This window comes from Coffea arabica, chromosome 2e, assembly GCF_036785885.1.
Source record: "Coffea arabica cultivar ET-39 chromosome 2e, Coffea Arabica ET-39 HiFi, whole genome shotgun sequence".
NCBI classification, from domain to species: Eukaryota; Viridiplantae; Streptophyta; class Magnoliopsida; order Gentianales; family Rubiaceae; genus Coffea; species Coffea arabica.
The window spans coordinates 61,787,727-61,808,316 of NC_092313.1; the positions used below are offsets into that span (position 1 = coordinate 61,787,727).

Below are 20,590 nucleotides of genomic sequence, written 5' to 3' on the forward strand. Positions count from 1 at the left end.
TTTCAGTCTCTTTCTCTCTATCTCTTATTCCAGTCTCTTTCTCTCTCTCTCTTTTTATTGTATCTAGTGAATATAGAGCGGGATAATGGGGACCTATGCTAGCTCGAAAAACCTGTAAGGCCATTAAATTTCAAGGGAGAAAGCTCCATGCAAAGTGCTGTGGGAACCAATCAAATGGTACAAGGCCTTTGACTAAGCAAAAAAGCACCAAATTGGTTGTTAGATAAGGATAAAGTGATGGCTATTAGAAAGCCATGCAATAATAATGGCTGGGCACATTTGTTAGAAGGCTACACCTAAATTAGGACCATGAAATTAAAATTGATTTTGTGAACTTCTGAAATTAGTAGGTGGAAGATTATTTTGAAGAAAGATTTTTAATTCAAAGAAGAAATAGTGTGCTATTAGCTAATCTTCTGGCACTTTTTCACTTTCATGCCGTAATTGTGTGAGCTTTTTTTAAGTTAAATATTTCCACGTGTTAGATCAAATGAAACAAAATAAATAAAAAGGAAAATATAGTTAACCTATACAGAAAAAAAAAAAAAAAGCTTTTGCTCTTAAAGTAATTGCATGATCAAAGGAAAACAAAAAGCAGATTTAATAGTGATGCTGCACTTGCCCAAAAAATTGTTAACTAAAGTTTCCTTAAGATAGAAATGTGCGGGAATAATACATAAAAAATAAACAAACAACAAATGAAGAATTGGCTATAGACAAAGGAAGCATTGTTTTGCATTCCAAATCCCTTAAAATTTAATATAATTTTGTTGAAATAGTGAATTTAGACGTGTGCCATTTGATGGGACAAGACGTATTCAGAGATCTAGCTATCTAAAAATAAATGTATAATACATAAAATAATCTTTAGAAATGTCCAACAATCTTTATAAAAGTCCATATGAACTATATCTCCATCAACCTTTATAAAAGCCCAACTAGAATTGTGTTTTTTTTTTATGCATTGATTATGATATCAGTGTATAAAAAAGTTAGGAGGAGAATTCCACAATATCAGATCCAGCATCTTTCTGCTTAGTGCTCTACCAGTGCTTTTAATAATAAATACTCACTTATAAAATTGAAAGTATTACCAGTAAGGGTTTTGGATTCTAATTCCCCTACCCCCTCCCGTTTCTTAAACCCCACCCTCCCTTGTTAGAAAAACAAAAAAGAAAAAAGTGAGTGTTTATTATTTATATTTTGGTTTGAGAAGATAATCAAAGCAATTTTAAAAAAAATTCGGTGCAAGCGAAACAAACATTTGATTATAACCAAATTGATTAGATTGACTGCCCAAATTTGACCATAACCAAATTGATTATATTGATTGCCCCAAGCCCCCAACCATAAAACTTTTATAGTTCATTAAGTTTATTTGGAATAAAAAAAAAAAAGGAAAGAGCTCTAGTGCAAAAGAAAGGAAACTAAGATACTGTTTGGATTGCTATTTTTTGAAATTTTTATAAATAAATAAATAAATATATATATATATATAATTATATTGATTGCCCCAAGCCCCCAACCATAAAACTTTTATAGTTCATTAAGTTTATTTGGAATAAAAAAAAAAAAGGAAAGAGCTCTAGTGCAAAAGAAAGGAAACTAAGATACTGTTTGGATTGCTATTTTTTGAAATTTTTATAAATAAATAAATAAATAAATATATATATATATATATATATATATATATATATATAATGTAACGATTTGATGTATGTGAGATAAAAAGATAATTGAGAAATGTATTCACAAAAAACATAAAATTTTTTATTAAAAAACTACAATCTAAACATGGCTTAGAGGGAAATGATTTCCATAATTTCATGTTCATTATACACGGATGAAAAAAGAAAGGAATCGTCAATTTTAGCGTTAGTGATTTAAGTATTACAAATAAAAAATCAAGTTTAAGGTAGAAATATATAGTGAATGTATTGAATAAAAGTTCACTAAGTTTTTTTTATAATAAAATAAAAATTTTATTAATCATGAGATCAAATCTGCAACAAGTGCAGAACTAATAAAAGATGGAGGAGAATTTCTTCATATACAAGAATCTAAAAGATTAACAGCATACTTAGCAAGGTTATGAGTAGGAATATTAATCGACCTAGAAATCTATGAAACTTCCCAACACATGAAATCTTGATATAAGACAATGGTATCATCAATCAACAAACCACATGATGAATCGTCAAATTCCAAACGGTCCAACATTTTGATAACTTTTTGTGAATATCCTTCCAAAATAATCTTATTGAAACCCAGACCATGCAGTAATTGAACAGCATGTTTGGTCGCAAACCATGTAGTTCACTAAGTTTAACAAGGTAAAAAACAAGGACTTTGCGGATAATGTCAAATTATTTCATCAATCGTAGCTTATTTACCCACATGTCGGCCTATTTTTGGATGACAGGCAACCTAAAACAAAATGATCTAGAATTAATCCCTCCTTTTACTTCCCAATTTCCTTTCGTTTCCCTCAACAAAAGTTAATCCAAAACAAAAACACTTCATCCCTCCATCCCCTTCCTTTCCTTTTTCATCTTTCAAAGATGCAATGCCTTAAACATCGCGCTTCAAAAGAAAAAGAAAAAAAAAAAAAAAGAGTCCAAATCATTGGAGTTTGAGGAGAGTTACTTCATTGAGCACTCTTCACCCGTTCTCTTTATCTTTGCCTTTTAAACAACCGCTTTTTTTTTTGTGAGTGACAGGTTTTAAATCTAGAATCTTCTATTTACAATCCTCTCTTCTTACCACCAAATCCAAGCATTCCCCCTTTTGAACAGCCCATTAACATGTATCTGAGAATTAATTACAAACTACCCTTTGGAAAATACTGACTTCCTACCTCTTAAAAAGTTCTTAGTCGGGTAGGTTTAGCCCAACTTTTAAACCTTTCAGCATTACCATTATGCTAAATTAACGCCAGAACCCCCAAGTGGAATCTGATATTTGTCATGTACGATATCAATGTTGCAACAAAAGAATAAATCACCCGAATTATATAAATGTTCGACAAACCGTTGCCTTTATGAAAGGCATACTAGTCCTCCTTTTGTAAATTGCAATCACATTTCAAATTCTATGATTCATTTTTTGACTACTTGATCTTTTGGTATATTAAATCAAGCTTGATATTTTAGAACATTCTATATTAGTATTCTGTTGTTTTTGGTGGAGCCAAGTCTTTAGTTGTTTTCTGATTTAGTAGTTTGACTATTATTCTAGGTTATTTTTTCAATTTTTCCTTGTTTATCAAGTCATGTCGACTATAATTAGGGTGTCTAGTTATTGTGTTTAACTAAGAAGAGTAAGCAGATGAAAGTCTTGTCCTTATTGATTAATATTATATTATTGATTTTACTCTAAATTAGCTTCCCTACATATGTTTATGTATCAAAGCCTTGGGTTGGTGCCTGCCTGGAGTGTTCGGCTGATCGAGTAAAAACCACGAGATTTGACCTTGGAGTAGTTAGTGACGAATGGAGCGTAAAATTGGTCCAAAATTGTCAAATTGATTGTAGATATGGGAACGGAGATTGGAGAAGAATTTCCTCAATTATAGTTATCAAGATTACAAAGTGATGAATCTTTTTGAGACATTATCCAAGAAAGTCAATGAATTGACATCAAATTATATCAAGAAAACTATCTATCCAAGTGCGTAGATCATTATAACATTCAAAAATAGAATAAGCGACAAGATGAATCTATCCAAGTGCATGAAATATTACAAAAACAAAAGTTTTTGAAAATGAAGAACTAGTACAAAGTGATACTGGTAGAGTATGCAAGGGATATTATTATTCATAATTGTATTGGACCTGATTCAACAGAGGCAATATTGACATATTTACTCAAGCCTGATATTTTAGAAGTTCCTGTATCAATATTTAGCAATTTGGTTAAGTCAATTTTTAGTAGCTTAAGGATTATTTTATGTTATTTGTTGTGATGATTCTTCCTTGTTTATCAAGTCATGTTGACGATGCCTAGATTGTCTAGTTGTTGTGTTTAGTAGAGAAGGGTGAGCCTGTAAGAATCTTGTTCTTCTCAATTAATAATATTTATTTCTTTTCTCCTATACATATTTTTTTATGCATAACTTAGCCTCTGTTATGTTTTTTTTTTTATATTTTGAATGCATTAAATTATTCTCCCCACCCCTCTAATTTTTTGGGCTCTATATGGTCGATTACCTAAAACAAGTATTTATATGCCTAGACGGTTGGTTTATTCAGTCAGGCAAATTAGAAGATTAAAGTGAAAAGCATACATGTTTCAGCAGGGCATAATCAACCTCAAATCTATGGGAAACATTTTGGGCTTAGAGATGGATTGTGTCGTTTCCTATTTGATCTCAGTTCCACTTCTTAATAACATGCAAGTATATTCTTTAATAGGATAATATAAAGTAAAAAGAACTACAAATAGAATATATAAAAGATTGTTAAATAACATTTTATTCCAGTAAGTGGAATAGGACTGAATTATGTCTGGATGATGTGCCTCCATGCTTGTAAACACATTTTCTTGCGTGCAATCGAGGAGTGTAAAAATCCCAACTCCCACAGAACCCTCTTGTCAGCCTTCTCTAAATTCTCCCAACAAAGAGCTTCTTGGATCCAAATCATAACTATTAAGTACTAGGAAGTAGGTGTACATCATCCTTCTCCACTATATCCTCCATTTTATTTAATTATGCTCCACAATTTCAAAGGAATTTGTGCTTGTAAGGAGTAGCTGATTGAATTCTGTCTTTTCTCTTCTGGAGAAACCTCTGGAGCGATTTCCTTAATGACAAGCCTGAAGAACTGTGTAACTGAACTTTCATGATGGATGGTACTGCACCTGTGAAGTTAGACAATTTATCGTCCACTTCTCTTCTTGCAAGCCAAAGGATGATTATTGCCTATACCGAAAAATAAAGCAGCTAGTCCATTATAGAAAAATTGGCATTCTAGTGTCAATTTAACATTGTCTCACTTGTTAACAAACAAAGCAAGTACATCGATTAATCTTTGTTACATTTACAAGGTAAAGATTTCTCCACTCGTAGGTTGCATTATATGTGCAAAAAGTGAATTTCAAAATTGAATAGAGGCCAGTTAAGTTTCTAGCTTCCAGAACCACCAGCATAAAAGAATCTTTGTTTTGTCAATGTCAGAAATGTTGCCATGACATGGAATTACAATAGGATAGAAGATCAGAAGGGAAAAAGGCACATAAATGATGTCTTTACCTGAAGTTCAGTTGCATCACAAATGCAGACGGATCGCATGTTGTGTAATACTGTGATCTGGTCTCTTCTTGATGAGCAAGCCCTGCAGAAAGAAAACGTAGCCATGCATTGATGCGAATGTGACAATGTAGGAAAATTGAATCCTTTCTAGTTAAGAACATGATGCAGAACTCAAGAACTTTTAGGCCCCTTTCAAAAGAAAAATGGCAAAACCATTTTTGCAAGGCAGACTTCTGATTTCTTAATTAGTACGTTGTTCTCAGCATGATGATAATTAAAAAACCAAAAAAAAAAAAAATTTCCCCCATCATCCAAGTTGGCCTAATTTGCTTGTGAAAATTGTACTTTAATAGTTAAGTCTCAGAGATAAACATGCAAGCATCTAGCTAAGTAGAAATCTTCACCTGCATTATAAATTGAAAAGAATATTTTAAAGTCAGAATCTCACATTTTAATTGATTACAACAACAATTGATGTCAGAAGCACTGTACTCTTCTAAATTAGACTGGCTAGAACCTCAAAATTCTCTAGCCCTTGACATACTACCTGTGACATTTTCCCCCCCAAAAAAAAAAGGTTTTGTATCAACACTTAATCAAGCCTTTGTTTATTATCTTAATTAATCATGCACAAAAACCTTAAAATCCTTGGCTCGTAAATTCATATACATATCGAAGAAAGCACGTTTAGAACTTAGAACCAAGTAAAAAATAGAGTTAGAAATAACAAACTTACTCAGATTGGCTGTGGAAATCCGTGGATTCAGAAGAAGCTGAGGCTGGGGAAAGTGGGAGTTCTAGAGTGCACTTTCTCATCATTCTTCTCTTTAATACTCTCTTCCAAAAATATTTCTATCTCCTGATGCAATAATCATATCTAGGGAGTATTGGGAGGCTTAAGCTTCATTTCACTTTGATGTAATGAAGGCAAGAAAAGTAACAAAAAGGAATGAAACAGCCAAAGAAATCAGAGAAAGCAATAGCTGAACAAGTCGACGGAGACCAGGAAAAATCTCAGCTGTTTTATAGGAGTCCAGCAAGAAAGTGTACTAGAAGACGTGAATAACTTGACAGAAACAAGAATATTAGTGTGCCCAATATAATAGGGCATGTGGAACATGTGTTTTACACGTGCAAAAATACCTCTAATGTTTCTCTCAACCTTTTTTCCATTACATCAACCCCACCCCAAGAAAAATCCCTAGTCCCACTTCCAACTTACCCACTGTCTGGCACCCCTTTTTCTTGGTTGACCTATTAAGCATTTATAAAAGCTTAAGTGGCCACATTCTTTTCTTATTTCTGGATATGTGTTTCCTAAAATGAAAATTTCGTTTCTATCAAGATAGATAGGTTCTCTTGATTAGTTTCGCCTACTTTGGTGGAAGAAACAAGTGATTCCATCGTGTGAAAAAAAGTAACGTCTAGATATGCATGTATGTATATGTTGTAATAGTGAGAGGAAAAATATTTTTTTATGAGAACAAATTTATTCTGTTTCACACAATAAGAGCACCTTTAACAAGACTAAATTGTCCAATAGCTAATGTTGACTTAATAAATTAGTATTTGGAGTTCTAGATCTTCCCAGTCGTTATGAATAACAAGAAGTATATATCGTGAAAAGAATTTATGAATAGAACTTAGAGACTAATCCCTAAACGTTAAAAACAAGAAGCAGAAAAGATTTTTACTAAAGATTGTTTGAGACGATTCATTGTTAGGATGGCCCAAAGTTTCTTATTTTTAAAATGTACTAATTGAGCTAGTAACACTATACTTTGTTTTACAAAGTGTAAAAAGCTCACTAGGCTGTGTCCAAAAGTTATATATCAGTTTCAGTATGCACAACTTCCATATTGTTGTTTACTGTGTGAACTAATTTTGGTTATAGAAAAAAATTCTAAGTGATAATTGTTCGTGGCTCTATCCCATAAATGAATTTAGAATCTTTTTTGGTTTGATACTACTTTTTAATACCTTTTCTAATTGATGAAATTTAAAACAAAACGCTTGCCAATTAATTGAGTTTAAGGGATCCCCTCCCCCGTGTATATATATATATATATATCAACTTCATGCTACATAACAAATATATTACCATCACTTTTATTCTAATAATACAGTCACCTTAAAATGATGGATCGGATTTTATTCTATTTTTAGAAAGGCACATTGATTTGGTTTTTCAAGTGCAAATAGCATTATGCAATTTGATTTGGTTTATATATAATTATCCAATTGGCAATCATTAAGAAAAAAAATTCAAGTGTTAATTTTTTGAAAAGTATAAATAATTTGAAAAAGTGTACATATAGACACAAGAAAAATAGATGTAAATGTGTACATCCAAATAACCAGTTATAATTAGTTTAGGAGTACTTGCAAATATATTCAGATTATCAGTTTTACTTAGTCAGTTATACTTAGATGTGTACATTTAGATAGTCAGTTATACTTAATTTAGGAGTACTTGCAAGTACATATTAGACACGCGTTAAAAAAGTACTTCAAATGTTTAACTTCTTCGAATTGTACAGTTCAGGCTCAAATGTATTATACCAATCAAATTCAAAGTAGTATCCATTTTACTTTCAAAAGATGAAATCACAAGAGAGGAGAAATGAATGTCTATATCACCTCAAATTTACACCAGAAGCGTGAAAACTACGCTCTTCTCTTTTGGGCTAATGTAGTTTGAACATTTCCACACACAAAGAGGCAATGCTCCCATTTTTGGTTCTTGAACAGTTCTTAATTGCTTCGAGCAGTGGAAAAGTAGGTAATGTATATGAGGATTACGTTTTTGCATTTACACATCAACCTTCTTTAAATTGTAGGACACTAACATGTCATGGTATTTGAAATCATTTCAACTTTTTTAGTGTCATATAGGTTTCATTGGTGTATGAGAGGATGCAAAATTTAGGCCCTCCCTAACATTTATCTTGACCGTGATGAAAACTTCTGGTGCTTGGATGGTATTAAAAACTACAAAATAAATATTAAAAAACCTGAAATATTGGCAAGTATTCTGGTAATCGGAAGGAGTTTTAGCAGTTTTACAAAAGGATAGCAAATCAAATTATTAAGCAATTTTTTTTAAAAAAAAATGTACCAGTATCTGATCCGAATCAAATTTAACTAGGCATAGGAAAATACTAGCTTCCAATAAGCTGAAACATTTATCCTCAATCTATTACTACATAACAATATCACTCAGATATTTAATACAATATCTCTTGTTGCATCTTTGCAGGCTTGCGAAATTTAAGATGTACCAATTTTTGTTCTCATATCTAAAATGGTTGCTTGCATTTTGACCCCTCAACTATTTTGAAAAATCACACTTTGTGCCCTTAAACTTTCAATTTTTATAATTTATTAACTTCAACTTCTAATTCTGTATTGACTGTAACAAATTAAAATCTGACAAGAAATAGATTTCATTTGATGGGTGATTGGTACAAAGACCCTTCTCAACCCTTGTTCTTATTTAATGGTAAAATGCCATTTTTTGTCAAAAAAATGCCAAATTGCACACTTTTGCTCCCACTGAAAGCTAATAAAGTCTTATTCTTGTATGTTAGAGAGAGAGATATGGGGTGAAAAGTGTGATATGGAATAAATGAGGGGTGCAAAGTGAAAACTTTGGCAGCTCTTCCATTGAGATAATTGATGGAAGGCGCGAGGCATGTGAACTTTGACTCTGATTTATACACATTCACATGGCACGTGCAGGCAATACTGGGCAAAACAATGACCACTGCATGTGCTATGCACAAGGGAGCTTTTGTTAAAATTGATGGATTGGAAGTGACGTTTCCGTTGAGACGATTGGATTTAAATCCCACAGCATATATCAGCATTCAGCTCACCATTACAACTGCCATCTAATAGAATGAAAACGGGTATTGTAATCAAGAAAAATGTGATTTTTCCCTTTGTGGAAAGTTAGATATACTTTTGCTTTAAAGACATTTCAACTTATTTTGTCAACCACATTATAAATGTCACAAACAGATCACACAAACTTGTAATTGCCACTAGTTGGATCTTATGCTGGCAAGTCTAGCTTCATGTATACCACCAAATGAAAAATTATGAAAGTGAGAATGCATTTAATAAAACTGAAATTTTGAAATTGAAAATGTTAAATTTTTGAGTTGTTAAGTATTGAAATCTTAATGCATATTTTGCATTAACTAATAAGTCAACAGTTTCTCACTTATTTGTTAGAGTAAAATTTGCTAGGTGATAAGGCATAAATTATATTATCTTTACATGTATAAGTTGCTAGTTAATTATGATATTTGAACTGTAATTAAATAGAAACTACTTAATTTTATTCTTATATTATTCGAATAGGTAGGGAGCTCAATTGGAGAGAAAATGAACCAATTTGGCAAGGGTAATCGCGCAAAAGAGCAATAACACACGACAAGCAAAATCGTAACGAAAAGCAAACAGGGGCTGTTGAGTTACATAGGATCCATGGGCGGATCCATATCCGGCATCGGACATTGAAAGGGACATTACACCGGACTTCTTCGGATTCTAATATTTTGGGAGCTTCGAAACAAATAGGGGCCGAACTTCATTGGAAAACATGCTCAAACTCATTTTTTGGTTGCTTTCACTACAAGAAAATTGGTCATTAGTGACAACTTTTCTCTGTTCTAACTCGTCACAAACCTCTAATGGAGGCCAACTCGTTTGTGACGACTTTTAGTAAATTCCCGCCAAGATTTAGCAAGAGCGCGGGAGTGTTTAGAACACACAATAGTGACGACATTAAGAACATCATCACTATTGCTTGGCCTATTTATGGACGACTTTTTGTTGTCGTCACTAATCACTAAAAAAAAGTTTATTAGTGACAACATTTTGTAGTGATGACAATAAGTCGTCATAAAAGGGGATTCTTTAGTCGCGACACCTAAAGTTGTCACAATTGCATCAAAGCAACTAAATTTTTAGTGACGACCCGTTATTTTCGTCACAAACTACACTGCAAGAAATATGATCATTAGTGACAACATTGTTTAGTGACGACAAAAGTCGTCATAAAACGTGTTTGTTAGTGACGACAAGGAAAGTTGTCATAATTGCTCAAAGCAACTAATCTTCATTGACGACCTTGAAAAATGTTGTCACTAAAATGATCTATATAGTGACAACTTCTAATATCGTCACTGTCACTCTACCGATTCGGATTTAGTGACAAGAATTAATCGTCACAGTTTAAAGTACTTATTTCTAAGTCACTTTCATTAATTCTACTGTGCCACCCTAACTTTTGCGATTTAGCCCCAAATGTTGTAAAAAATTCCATTAATTCCATTATGATACCTTAACTTTTACAATTTAGCCCCATATGTAGTACACCGATTTCTTTAATTCTGTTATTACTCCCTAACTTTTGTAATTTAGTCCCATATGTAATTCACCAATTTCATTAATTCTACTATGGCACTCTAACTTTTGCAATTAAACCCCCATATGTAATACACCAATTTTATTATTTCTATTATGGCACCCTAACTTTTACAATTTAGCCCCTATTTTTTTATTAGGAAATTGCGAATGGTATCTTGATAAACTATGCATAAATATTTTATAATTTTCTCGAACTTAAGTAATAATTTGTTATAAACTCTAAAGATATATCTTTCATTACAATAGTTATAAGGCAGGCAGGTCTTTTTATCAATGGAATAAGAAATTTATGCCAGATTTATCCTTTGTACTACATGCCAAGTAGTATTAGCAAAGGAATAACAAAGTACTACAAAGTAATTAACAAAATAGCCTTCAGGGAGTGTAGTTTATGGGCAAATGAACATTATCTATTCAAAGTACCAATTTTTTATGGGCATTTTACTCTCAAACATATAATTTATGATAAATTTATAAATGTTTGTAAGTAAAATTCAAAAAGTGTTAAACTGATTTCTTACAAAACGAAAACTGGCAGGTTATCTTTTCAACATAAATTAATTTTTTTAAAAAAAAGAAATGGCCCATAAAGTACCAACTCTTTGTGGGTTTCCTCTATTACATGAACAAATATTCTGCTCTTTATGGGCATTTCACTCTGAATCATTTAATTTATGTTAAATACATAAATGTTTGTAAGTAAAATTCAAAAAGTGTTGCACTAATATTTTTATAAAAAGGAAACTGGTAGGTTTTGTATTTAACATAAATTAAATATGTGAAAGCAAAAAAAAAAAAAAAAGAAATTACCCATAAATCTATATCTTGCAAATCTATTACAAGAAATTTGGTCATTAGTGACAACCAATTGTTATTTTGTTTTTGCTCTCTAATGATTTTTTTAACTATTAGGAACTCAAATTTTGTCATGTAAATTAATATTAGTGCAATAATTTGAAGTGAAATTAACCATTTGAAACAAATCATCTCTCCTTATTATAAAATAAAAAAAAATTCTGGAGTTTTGGGAAAAATAATGAAAAGAAAGATAACTAAGTTGTAATTTAGTTCACAATTTTGAGAAAGTGATATCAATATTAATATGGGATCAACTGTTTGATGTCATAAAAAAATTACCTATTATGAATATTTTTACAAAAATATTTAAAAGTTGCAAGTAATAATATATTAGTAAAATATTAATTCAAAACTAAAAAACTTGGGTTGAAATTTTGGTACGAGCAGGGGGGAAATGTAAGAAATTGAAATTTCATTCAAAGTCAATAGTTGGAGGAGAAGCGCGGAATTGACTTGAAGTCTTGAACGTGAAACCAACAACTCGCGGTCATGTTTAGTCATTCACCGAACAAAACACTACTACCAGCCATGAGCCAACAGCCAACAAGCAACACTTAGAACCAAAAAACACACAGCTCCTCATCTCTGCCGAGAACCAAAAAACACACTGCTCATCTCTGCCGGAAACATCTCCTCGCCGAGAACCAAGAAACATCTCCTCGCCATCTGCTAATCGATCTTGGCTCGGAAATGATGAAATAGAAGACCACATTTAGCAGCAACTCTCTACAAAAAAAGGTATGCTGATTCTCTTTTGCCTCCCTAATTTTCCCCCAAATGGTTTGCCCTAATTAATTTTTTTGCCAAAAATTTCAGTCCAGTTTTTTGGGTTTCATTTGATTTATGGATGGCGGCATCTCCTCCTTTTGGAATATGCTTGCTTGTGGGTTTTGGACATGGATGTGCAGTCACACACCCATAGAAAACTCAATCACTTATTGACACCATTACACATAAATAGAACACGGGATCCCTTATAGAGACACCAAACACTCAAAGCATACAAATAGGTGACTGAATTTGGAAGATACGGTATGATAGAAAGGTGGTTACGAGAATAGGAAGGTTGGGGGTGAGGATAGTTTTACCAAGAACCAATTACTGACTTTTCAGGCCCACTAAATTAGATTTCATGTTCTTGGGAACTGAAAAATGAAACAAACAAATTGCCTAGTATAGTATGCTAATTCCGTTTTAGTGTACATTAACTTTCATAAAAAGAATTATGTTTTGTGTACGCAAAGAAATGGGTTCTATTAATAATAAAAATGGTGCAGATTGAATTCGTATTTACGCCTCCTAGAAATGGTCCAAAATTTTGGGAAATTGGCATTCCTGACCGTACCACCGCTGCTGAGTTTTATGTACCTGATGGAAATCCACGACTCGAAAATCCTTTATTCATCAACCATCCTGAAAAGTCACCTCTCAATCCAAACTAATATTTGTAGTTGTAGACTTAGTGATCAGCAATGCAGAGTGCTCTGCATTCTCAATTGTAAGTCAGATATTCAGCTGTACAAATTTCGATTGATGCATTTTTATCACGTTCTGTGTTTTACTGAGACTTTGTCCTTCATGCAAATTTTTAATTTTTTAAAACAAAAATATTGTCACTTATTGTTATGAACAATTATTGTTGCATGACATTACAATCATTATTTCTAATCAATTTAACCGTTTCTTTCCTTGACAAAAATGCGTTTTCTGGTCCTAATTTTTTTTCCCTTGGACAAGCCGTAGGGACTGGTTCTCTTGTATATATGTTCCCCCTTGGGCTTATAGTTAAACATTCCTACATTAAAGTTCTATCCCAGCAATGTGTATCATTGTGAAAGGAAAAGGTGTCACGTTTGAATGCTGGGGAATGCTAATATAATTAAGTCTTTGCTATTTGGTTTTATGATGTCATCAAATGGATGAGAAGGAGCTGTTTCCACCCACATGAGAAGCTAAAGGAATAACATCTGAACACAACTTCTTTGATAGTTTAAAAGTTTGATTTTCTTTTAGTTTTTGAGGTCAATGTTTCCAGGACCTGTGTAAATGTAGGTTTGAAAGATGCAATAATCAAACTAGTGTTCTCTAAGTGATAATTTGAGTTTTCCCCAACAGTTCAAGGATGCTTGCTCTTGGAAAATTGTGAAAGAAATGAACTGTATTGATAGGAAATGGCAAAAACAATAAAATATGTAGAGCAGGGTACAAGACCAATTTAGAAAAATGTTCATTCTTGGTTGAATTCTTTTTACCATTATGGTTGTCCTTATTAAATTCGAGGAACAACAGCATTCAATAGCATTCCCCAACTTTTTGCCTTCTGGGCAATATATTATAGTTGTACATTAAGGTTCATGACTGGCTAACAAACTCCACCATCTCCAAGAATTGATGATAAAACTTTTGTAGTTTGGATCCTTGAACTTGCCCATATTAGTTAACTCCCAATCTGTCCCAAGAATCCACCTACTGGGCAAATGTATGTGTGTGCATGTGTGATCCTCAATCTATATTGGGAGTATGACTATATCCAATTTGCATTCAATTCAATAGATAGGGACCCATTGATTTCCCTTGTTCATGCACGCTCCAAGAAACAGGCAAAGAAAATGAGTCAAAAGGGGGTCAAAACAGAAAGACTGAGTTACCAAGAGAGAAACAAAAGTTGCTTTAAATGTTCATTCATAAGCTCTTATCATCATATCATTTGGGAAGGGTAATACGTTGGAGAACCCACAATTTTTGCCCATTGCCCCATCCTCTTTTGGGCACGCTTTGGCCCATGTAAGCTGTCTTCCTCTTGCTCTCTCTACTTGACGGATGCATTGAATCTGTACCAAAAACAATTTTCCCCAATAATAAATTTTAGAACCCACAAGCCACCAGTGAAAGTATATGTAAAATTTTCCCTTTATCAATCATGCATTTGATGAATTGGCAACATCCATTAGATTTGGTGTATCCATCTATTTCATGGGCACCACTTGCTTTCTTTAGCCGAAGTGGATTTGTCAAGTGTTTCATGTTACAAGAAATCCTTTTTACCATTACAAGACCAGAAGGAATAGCCCTTGAGGATCTTTAGGAACCTAAGACCAATGATCTTTAGGATCTTTACAAGTTAAAGGAACGTGTTATTGGTACTTGATGGTATTAAAAGCCTGTTATATGAGTCTTAGTTTATTTTGTTGAGTGGTAATGTTAAGAAAACTAGTTCATATTTTAAAGTTCATATACTTTATAGCTAGAGGCACATGGAGTCAAGCTTTTAGTGTCGAAGAGCCAAAGTAGGATCTCACTGTTCTTAGAATGTACTTTCCTTCTTTTTAAACTTCCCTTAGCTACTAAGTGTGGTAATCCCTATTTAGTGTTCGACTCCATATTTTTTCTTCTGTATGGATGATTTATAGAGTCCCATGTTCAAATGGCATGAATATTTTGCTCTGCTGTGCTGAGATGTATATATGTATAGAATAATGAAAATTCTTCCACTGTCTCCCTTTCTCATTTTCTTTTTCTAGCATCTCTATTGCTTCCTTTTCCTATCACTCTTTTTTGTTGTTGACTCCATCGTGTTCACACTCATTTTTGGTGATGCATCAATGTGTCAAAGGCTTTGGTCCTTGAGTTAAAGATCTTACATTACTGCTAATATTGTTATCAATCTGATTTTCTACCACTTTCACACCATAGGAAACTCAAAAATGATTTGACTGAGTTGTAAAAGAATATTAAAATCTAATCATAAGTTGTATGGTAGGCTGATTATCATGCAAGTGATTTCTTGTGAGTGTCCTGAAAACTTAATGCTTTTCATTTGTGTGACTTTGTGGTTGGTTCCATTTGGGGATGAAGTGAAATTTTTGGATGATCAAGATGTAATTAATGAAGACAAAATGAAATAATTTGTTTGTCATGTATGAAAATTAGAACATGACATGATTCTTCGCCTAGCATTTAGAGGAATGAGGATTTCTCCTTTCTGGTTGCTCCTTTTCCCTTCCCTATATTCAAGCTTGTTTATGTACGTATACTACAAGCTGCCTTGTGTGTATATACTTTTATGATGACATCAAGTATATGGACCTACCATGTTTTAGAGTACTCCAACCCAACCTCTGTTCCTTCCCCCAGTCACCATGACAACATTCCCAACATCAAACTTGATGAATTCAGTAATCTTGTTGTTCTCCAGGTCAAGTTTGATGGTGTCATTGGCCTTGATGAGTGGGTCTGGGTAACGAATGGTACGACCATCATAGGTATTCAGGTATGGAATGCCCTTCTGTCCAAACTGTACTGATCAAACCTTACACAGCTTAAACTTTGCCTACTCATCCCTGAAACTTCTGGTTTGATTAGCTGGCCCTGGCTATGTTGCTAACTAAGCTGATATGGTGATCATTGTCTGATATGGAATCAATATTATCTCTGCTATGAAGACATTTCGTTGCTTTTTCATTTTCACTGGATCTACTAGAATTTGTTTAATTTGTTTAATCTACTAGAATTTTAACTTTATTTCACATGTTTGTTTTCATTTTTATTTTTGTTGGAGTTGTCCGAATTGCAATTTTGTGTTTTTCGCCCCTCGCATGGCAAGAGTTTGAGTAGAACATTCATAAATCATAATTCTCTGTCAATTCTGTAGCTGCATATGTAGCTTGACACGTTTGCATGACTTACTGATGATTTAAAGCTACTGCTTGGACAAATCTAGAAGAACTTTAAACTTATGGAACAATAACGTTGGTATTGATTAATGAATATGATACGGTGTTTAATCCCGGAATTAAATACATTAGCTACAGGCATATTCTCTATTCTGATGTAAATTACTTCCTCGACATCTAAAGAAGCTTAAACTGATATACTGATGTCTTTATTTGCACTGATTCCTGCTTTGCGGCCCAAATGAAGGAGAGGAAGTTTACTAAAACTTTTGAACCAAATTCCCAGAACCACACACGCACATAATATATAATAACTCGTTAGTGTTTTTATGCACTGCTCTTAACTGATCTTAAAAAGCATTTTCTCTTTGTGACCATGAACTTTGTTTTTGTACTGTTAGTCATTTATTTTGTATTCTGTATCCTGTATCCTGTATATTCAGATTTCAAGGTCTTCTATGCACCATTTAAATTTTTCTATCATCTACTAATAACTTTACTACTTTATTGCAGATATATTGCTCATTTTGGAGGTTTCGAAGAAAATTAGCAGTACGGCTTACATGTCGACTCAAAAACTGTGGTTATAGTGCTGTCTTAAGTTTAGAAAATGTTTCGGTAGCACAGAAAATGTTTTGGGACTTGGAATATGTTTTTTAGTGCAGCCTTGACTTATGAGTAGTATTTGTTCTACTGAAACTTATGAAAATATTTGTACTATGATGTTGCACTTATTTATGATATTTGAATATTTAATATGTTATTCTGGCATTTTCTATTGTAACGGGTGCCTACGTTTGTTATTTATTAAACATTGCCGATATTTTCATTTTTTAGATATTATTGTAGTAGGAAAATCATGTGTAAGGTGCTGTAAATGAATAGTATTTTTTCAGGCAGAATAGTCTTTATTGACAATTGTTATTGTCACTCAATCAAAACTGTCCATTGATAAGGGGCTGTAGTCACAGTTGATAAGGGGTTTATTGACAACAAAGTTGTCACTAATTCCCATATACCCTCACTACCGTTTCCTTCATGCACCATTGACAAGAAAAGATGTTGTCACTAGATTTATAGCTTTTACTGATGATATAGGTTGTCATAAAAAAGTTTTATTCAGTGACGACCTAAAGTCGTCACTGTATACTTTCTGCCTTTACTGACGACCTATATTGTCATAAAAAACTCGCTATTCACTGACGACTTTAAAGTTGTCACTGTTTACTTTTACCGACGGAGATTCAGTGACGACCCAGCGACAACCGAAATGTTGTCAATAATGGTCATCAGTGACGACTTTTTGATTTTTTGTGGCGAAAGGTAGTTGTCACTGATGACCAAAATTCTTGTAGTGTACATGGAATTACAGAAGACCATCTTTGTATGTGGTGTTTTTCATTTTCTCTCAAGGATCATGCAAAATCATGGTTGTTAAATTTGCCAAAGGCATCTTTCAAAACATGGGACGATATTTATAATATCTTCATGATAAAGTACTATTCACCTCAGAAAATGCTTGATTTGAGGAACAAGATTTATACATTCTCTCAAGTGGAAGGCAAGCCCATTCATGAAGTTTAGGAATGGTTCAAGTTGTTACTTGCTCAATGTTCTCATCATCAGTATTCCTTGGCATCACAAGTACAATTCCTTTATGATGGCTTGACATTTACAACCCAAAATATGGTGGATTTCATAGTTGGAGGATATATTAGAGACAAGACCCTAGAAGAATTAGTTGCAGTATATAAGTTGCTCTCTAGTAATTCACAACAAAAAGTAATTTAGGGTAGAAGAGTAGTTGTTCGTGAGAAGAACATGTTATCGGAGTTGGGTTTACAAGTTGCTAAATTGAGCCGCCAGGTGCAGGTGTTATCCAATTGTATAGCTTAACCACAAGACCCATATTCATATTGTAATATGTATGGTCCAGTTGTTTCTTCTGATTACAATAGAGCAGCACCAACTATGGCTGAAGAAGAAAACTTTACAAGAGCTTAAGGTGTCTAGCAACGTGATGCCTTTGACACATATAGTTCAGGGTGGGCAAATCACCCTAATTTCTCATGGAAGGATCCTGGAGTTGGACTTGCTAAACCACCAGAGTTTTTAAATCAGCAACAAGAGCTTCAATGTCAACCCCAACCTCCCTAAGAAAGAAATCCTAGTGTGAAGAAGATGATACCTCAATATATGTAGAAGATAGAGTAAAGAATGAACCATTTTGATCGTTTAGCTCAATCTCAACAAGCATCAATTCAAAATCTTGAAAAGCAAGTGGGTCAATTGACAAAGGTGATAATAGAGAGAAAATTGGAAAGAATACCACACAACACAGAGATAAACCGTATGGAGTCTACTATGGCATTATTCCTTTGTTTAGAATAAGTGATGGATGATCCAACAGATGAGCCAAAAAAGTATACCCAAGGAGAAAGATGAAATAGATGACAAGATTGACAAGGCTCAAGAGGAGGTACATGGTTCGGGCAAGGAGGTTCTAGTTGAACATCAATCTATTAAGATGCCTGATGTTAAAACTTATGTGGCACCCATTTCTTTTCCTTAATAGTTAAAGAGTCGTTATCAAAGGTTCTTAGAGAAGTTACAAAAGCTACACGGGGATATTCCAATTGCTAAAACTATTGCAAATATGCCCTCTTATGGTAAATATTTTAAAGGAGATCGTGTCTAAGAAAAGGAAGTTGGAGGCATCTGCAAGAGTTTTGGTTATTGAAGAATGGAGTGCAGTACTTTAAAATCATGTTCCAATCAAGATGAAGGATCCAAGGAGTTTATTATTTGGAGAATATTTCAGTTGAAAGGTGCTTGTGCGACCTTAGTTCTCATGTTAATTTAATACTTTTATCCTTTTTTAGGAAATTAAAGTTTGCTGAACTTGTACACACAACAGTGATTTTATAACTGGTGATAGGTTGCAATTTGTTGAAAAATTTATGATTAATTTCCCCTTTATTCTATCCAAATATTATTTTAATTGTCGGATTCTACTTATATTTGGTATTTGGTATTAATTGTAGGAAAGTTGAGCAAAAAGTGATAAAAAGAGGTGATTTCCCAGAAATTGCCATCGAGTACAAATGATTCGGGATTTGCGTGTGGAGGTTTCCTAATTTGAGTCAAATGCTGAAGAGCCTTTGGTGGAAGATTTGGAAATTATTTTTATTAGTTATAGGAAATAATTAGGAAACATGAGACATCATATTTTGTAGTTTCTTTCTTTTAATTAGAAAATACATTCTATTAGTACTAGTAGATATCAAGTAGGAAAGGGAGAAGAGGAAACGCCGGATTCCGTTTGATTAGTACCTCGGCTAGGAGCAAAACGAGGGGGTGACTCTTTGCACACAAAAAAAAGAAACAAAGCAGCTGCTTGGCTTTTCTTTCTTGATTATTCTCCTTTGTCAAATGCTGGTACAAATGGTTTCAATGAATTTGTGTGGTTTCTTCTCAATGATACGCAGTTTATTTACTTTTCTAATCGAGGAATAACAAGAATTTGGTTCAATTATATCTGTGAAATCTAATTATTATATTAATTTCTTTTATTCGTTAGTATTTATATGTTTTCTGGTTTAACTTCTCATGGTTGTTAGTTGCTTGGATATCAAAGGTGTCTGATATTTAATTCAACCTAACGAACTATTGCCAGTTAGGACATTTAAATCTATAATTGTTTAATTGTCCTAAATTAGTGGCGACTAATGTGATTGGTTTCATGTTAAGGAGATATATGATCTAATTTAAATAAACCCTGATAATGTGTTTATTGATTAGAATAGGGTTTTTCTAGTTTCTAATGCAATCAAGAAATAAAATTCTACAGGCGTACCTAGAATTATTTTTTGGTTAGAAAAATAGTAAACCGACCTATCTTAACTATCGAAACACAAAGAAAGAGTTGGTTGTCATCGCTTATTTAGTAACTATAACCTATTTATTAACGAATAAATGAAATAATTCTTACATCAATGAATAGTTGTATGAATGACTTCCGGAGTTATTTCCTTGGTTAGAGCTTGTTTATCCTTGATTTGAATTTACTATGTTTAGTTTAATTATTTTTAGTTCACTTAGTTATGTATTTTTAATTTCAATCTTCCAAACTTCCCCAATTAATTTTCACTTAAGAAGAAACAAATTTTCCCCTAATTCCTATAGAGACGACCCTACTTACCATTATAGTCGAACAAATATTCTTGTGAGTAGGGTTTTATTATTGCACAGGCCCGACACTTGTCAATTTTTGGCATCGTTGCCAGGGATTGGCGTTAGAAAATTTGTTTCTTTTCTTAGTTTGTTTTATTTTATTTTCTAGTATTTTTGCTAATTTATGTCTCGTTCT

At 33.1% G+C, this 20,590-nt stretch overlaps 1 protein-coding gene across 1 annotated transcript; it reads right to left on the reverse strand.

The window, feature by feature from the left end:
* Positions 1 to 4,445: 4,445 nt before the first annotated feature.
* LOC113729743 (protein TIFY 5A) lies at positions 4,446 to 6,212 on the reverse strand. The gene is made up of 3 exons (XM_027253986.2): positions 5,988 to 6,212; positions 5,252 to 5,333; positions 4,446 to 4,921 (listed from the first exon to the last, which is right to left on the reverse strand). The coding sequence occupies exons 1-3, from the start codon at positions 6,068 to 6,070 to the stop codon at positions 4,724 to 4,726; spliced, it is 363 nt and encodes a 120-aa protein (XP_027109787.1). The 5' UTR covers positions 6,071 to 6,212; the 3' UTR covers positions 4,446 to 4,723.
* Between the last annotated feature and the right edge of the window lie 14,378 nt (positions 6,213 to 20,590).

What these genes read in the sequence shown, in the direction of transcription:
- LOC113729743 (XM_027253986.2), bottom strand. Translation starts at nt 6,070, where the DNA reads ATGATGAGAAAGTGCACTCTAGAACTCCCACTTTCCCCAGCCTCAGCT. An exon ending in GATTTCCACAGCCAATCTGA is followed by an intron (nt 5,334 to 5,987) that starts GTAAGTTTGTTA and finishes TTCTTTCTGCAG; the next exon opens with GGCTTGCTCATCAAGAAGAG. An exon ending in GTGATGCAACTGAACTTCAG is followed by an intron (nt 4,922 to 5,251) that starts GTAAAGACATCA and finishes TTTTCGGTATAG; the next exon opens with GCAATAATCATCCTTTGGCT.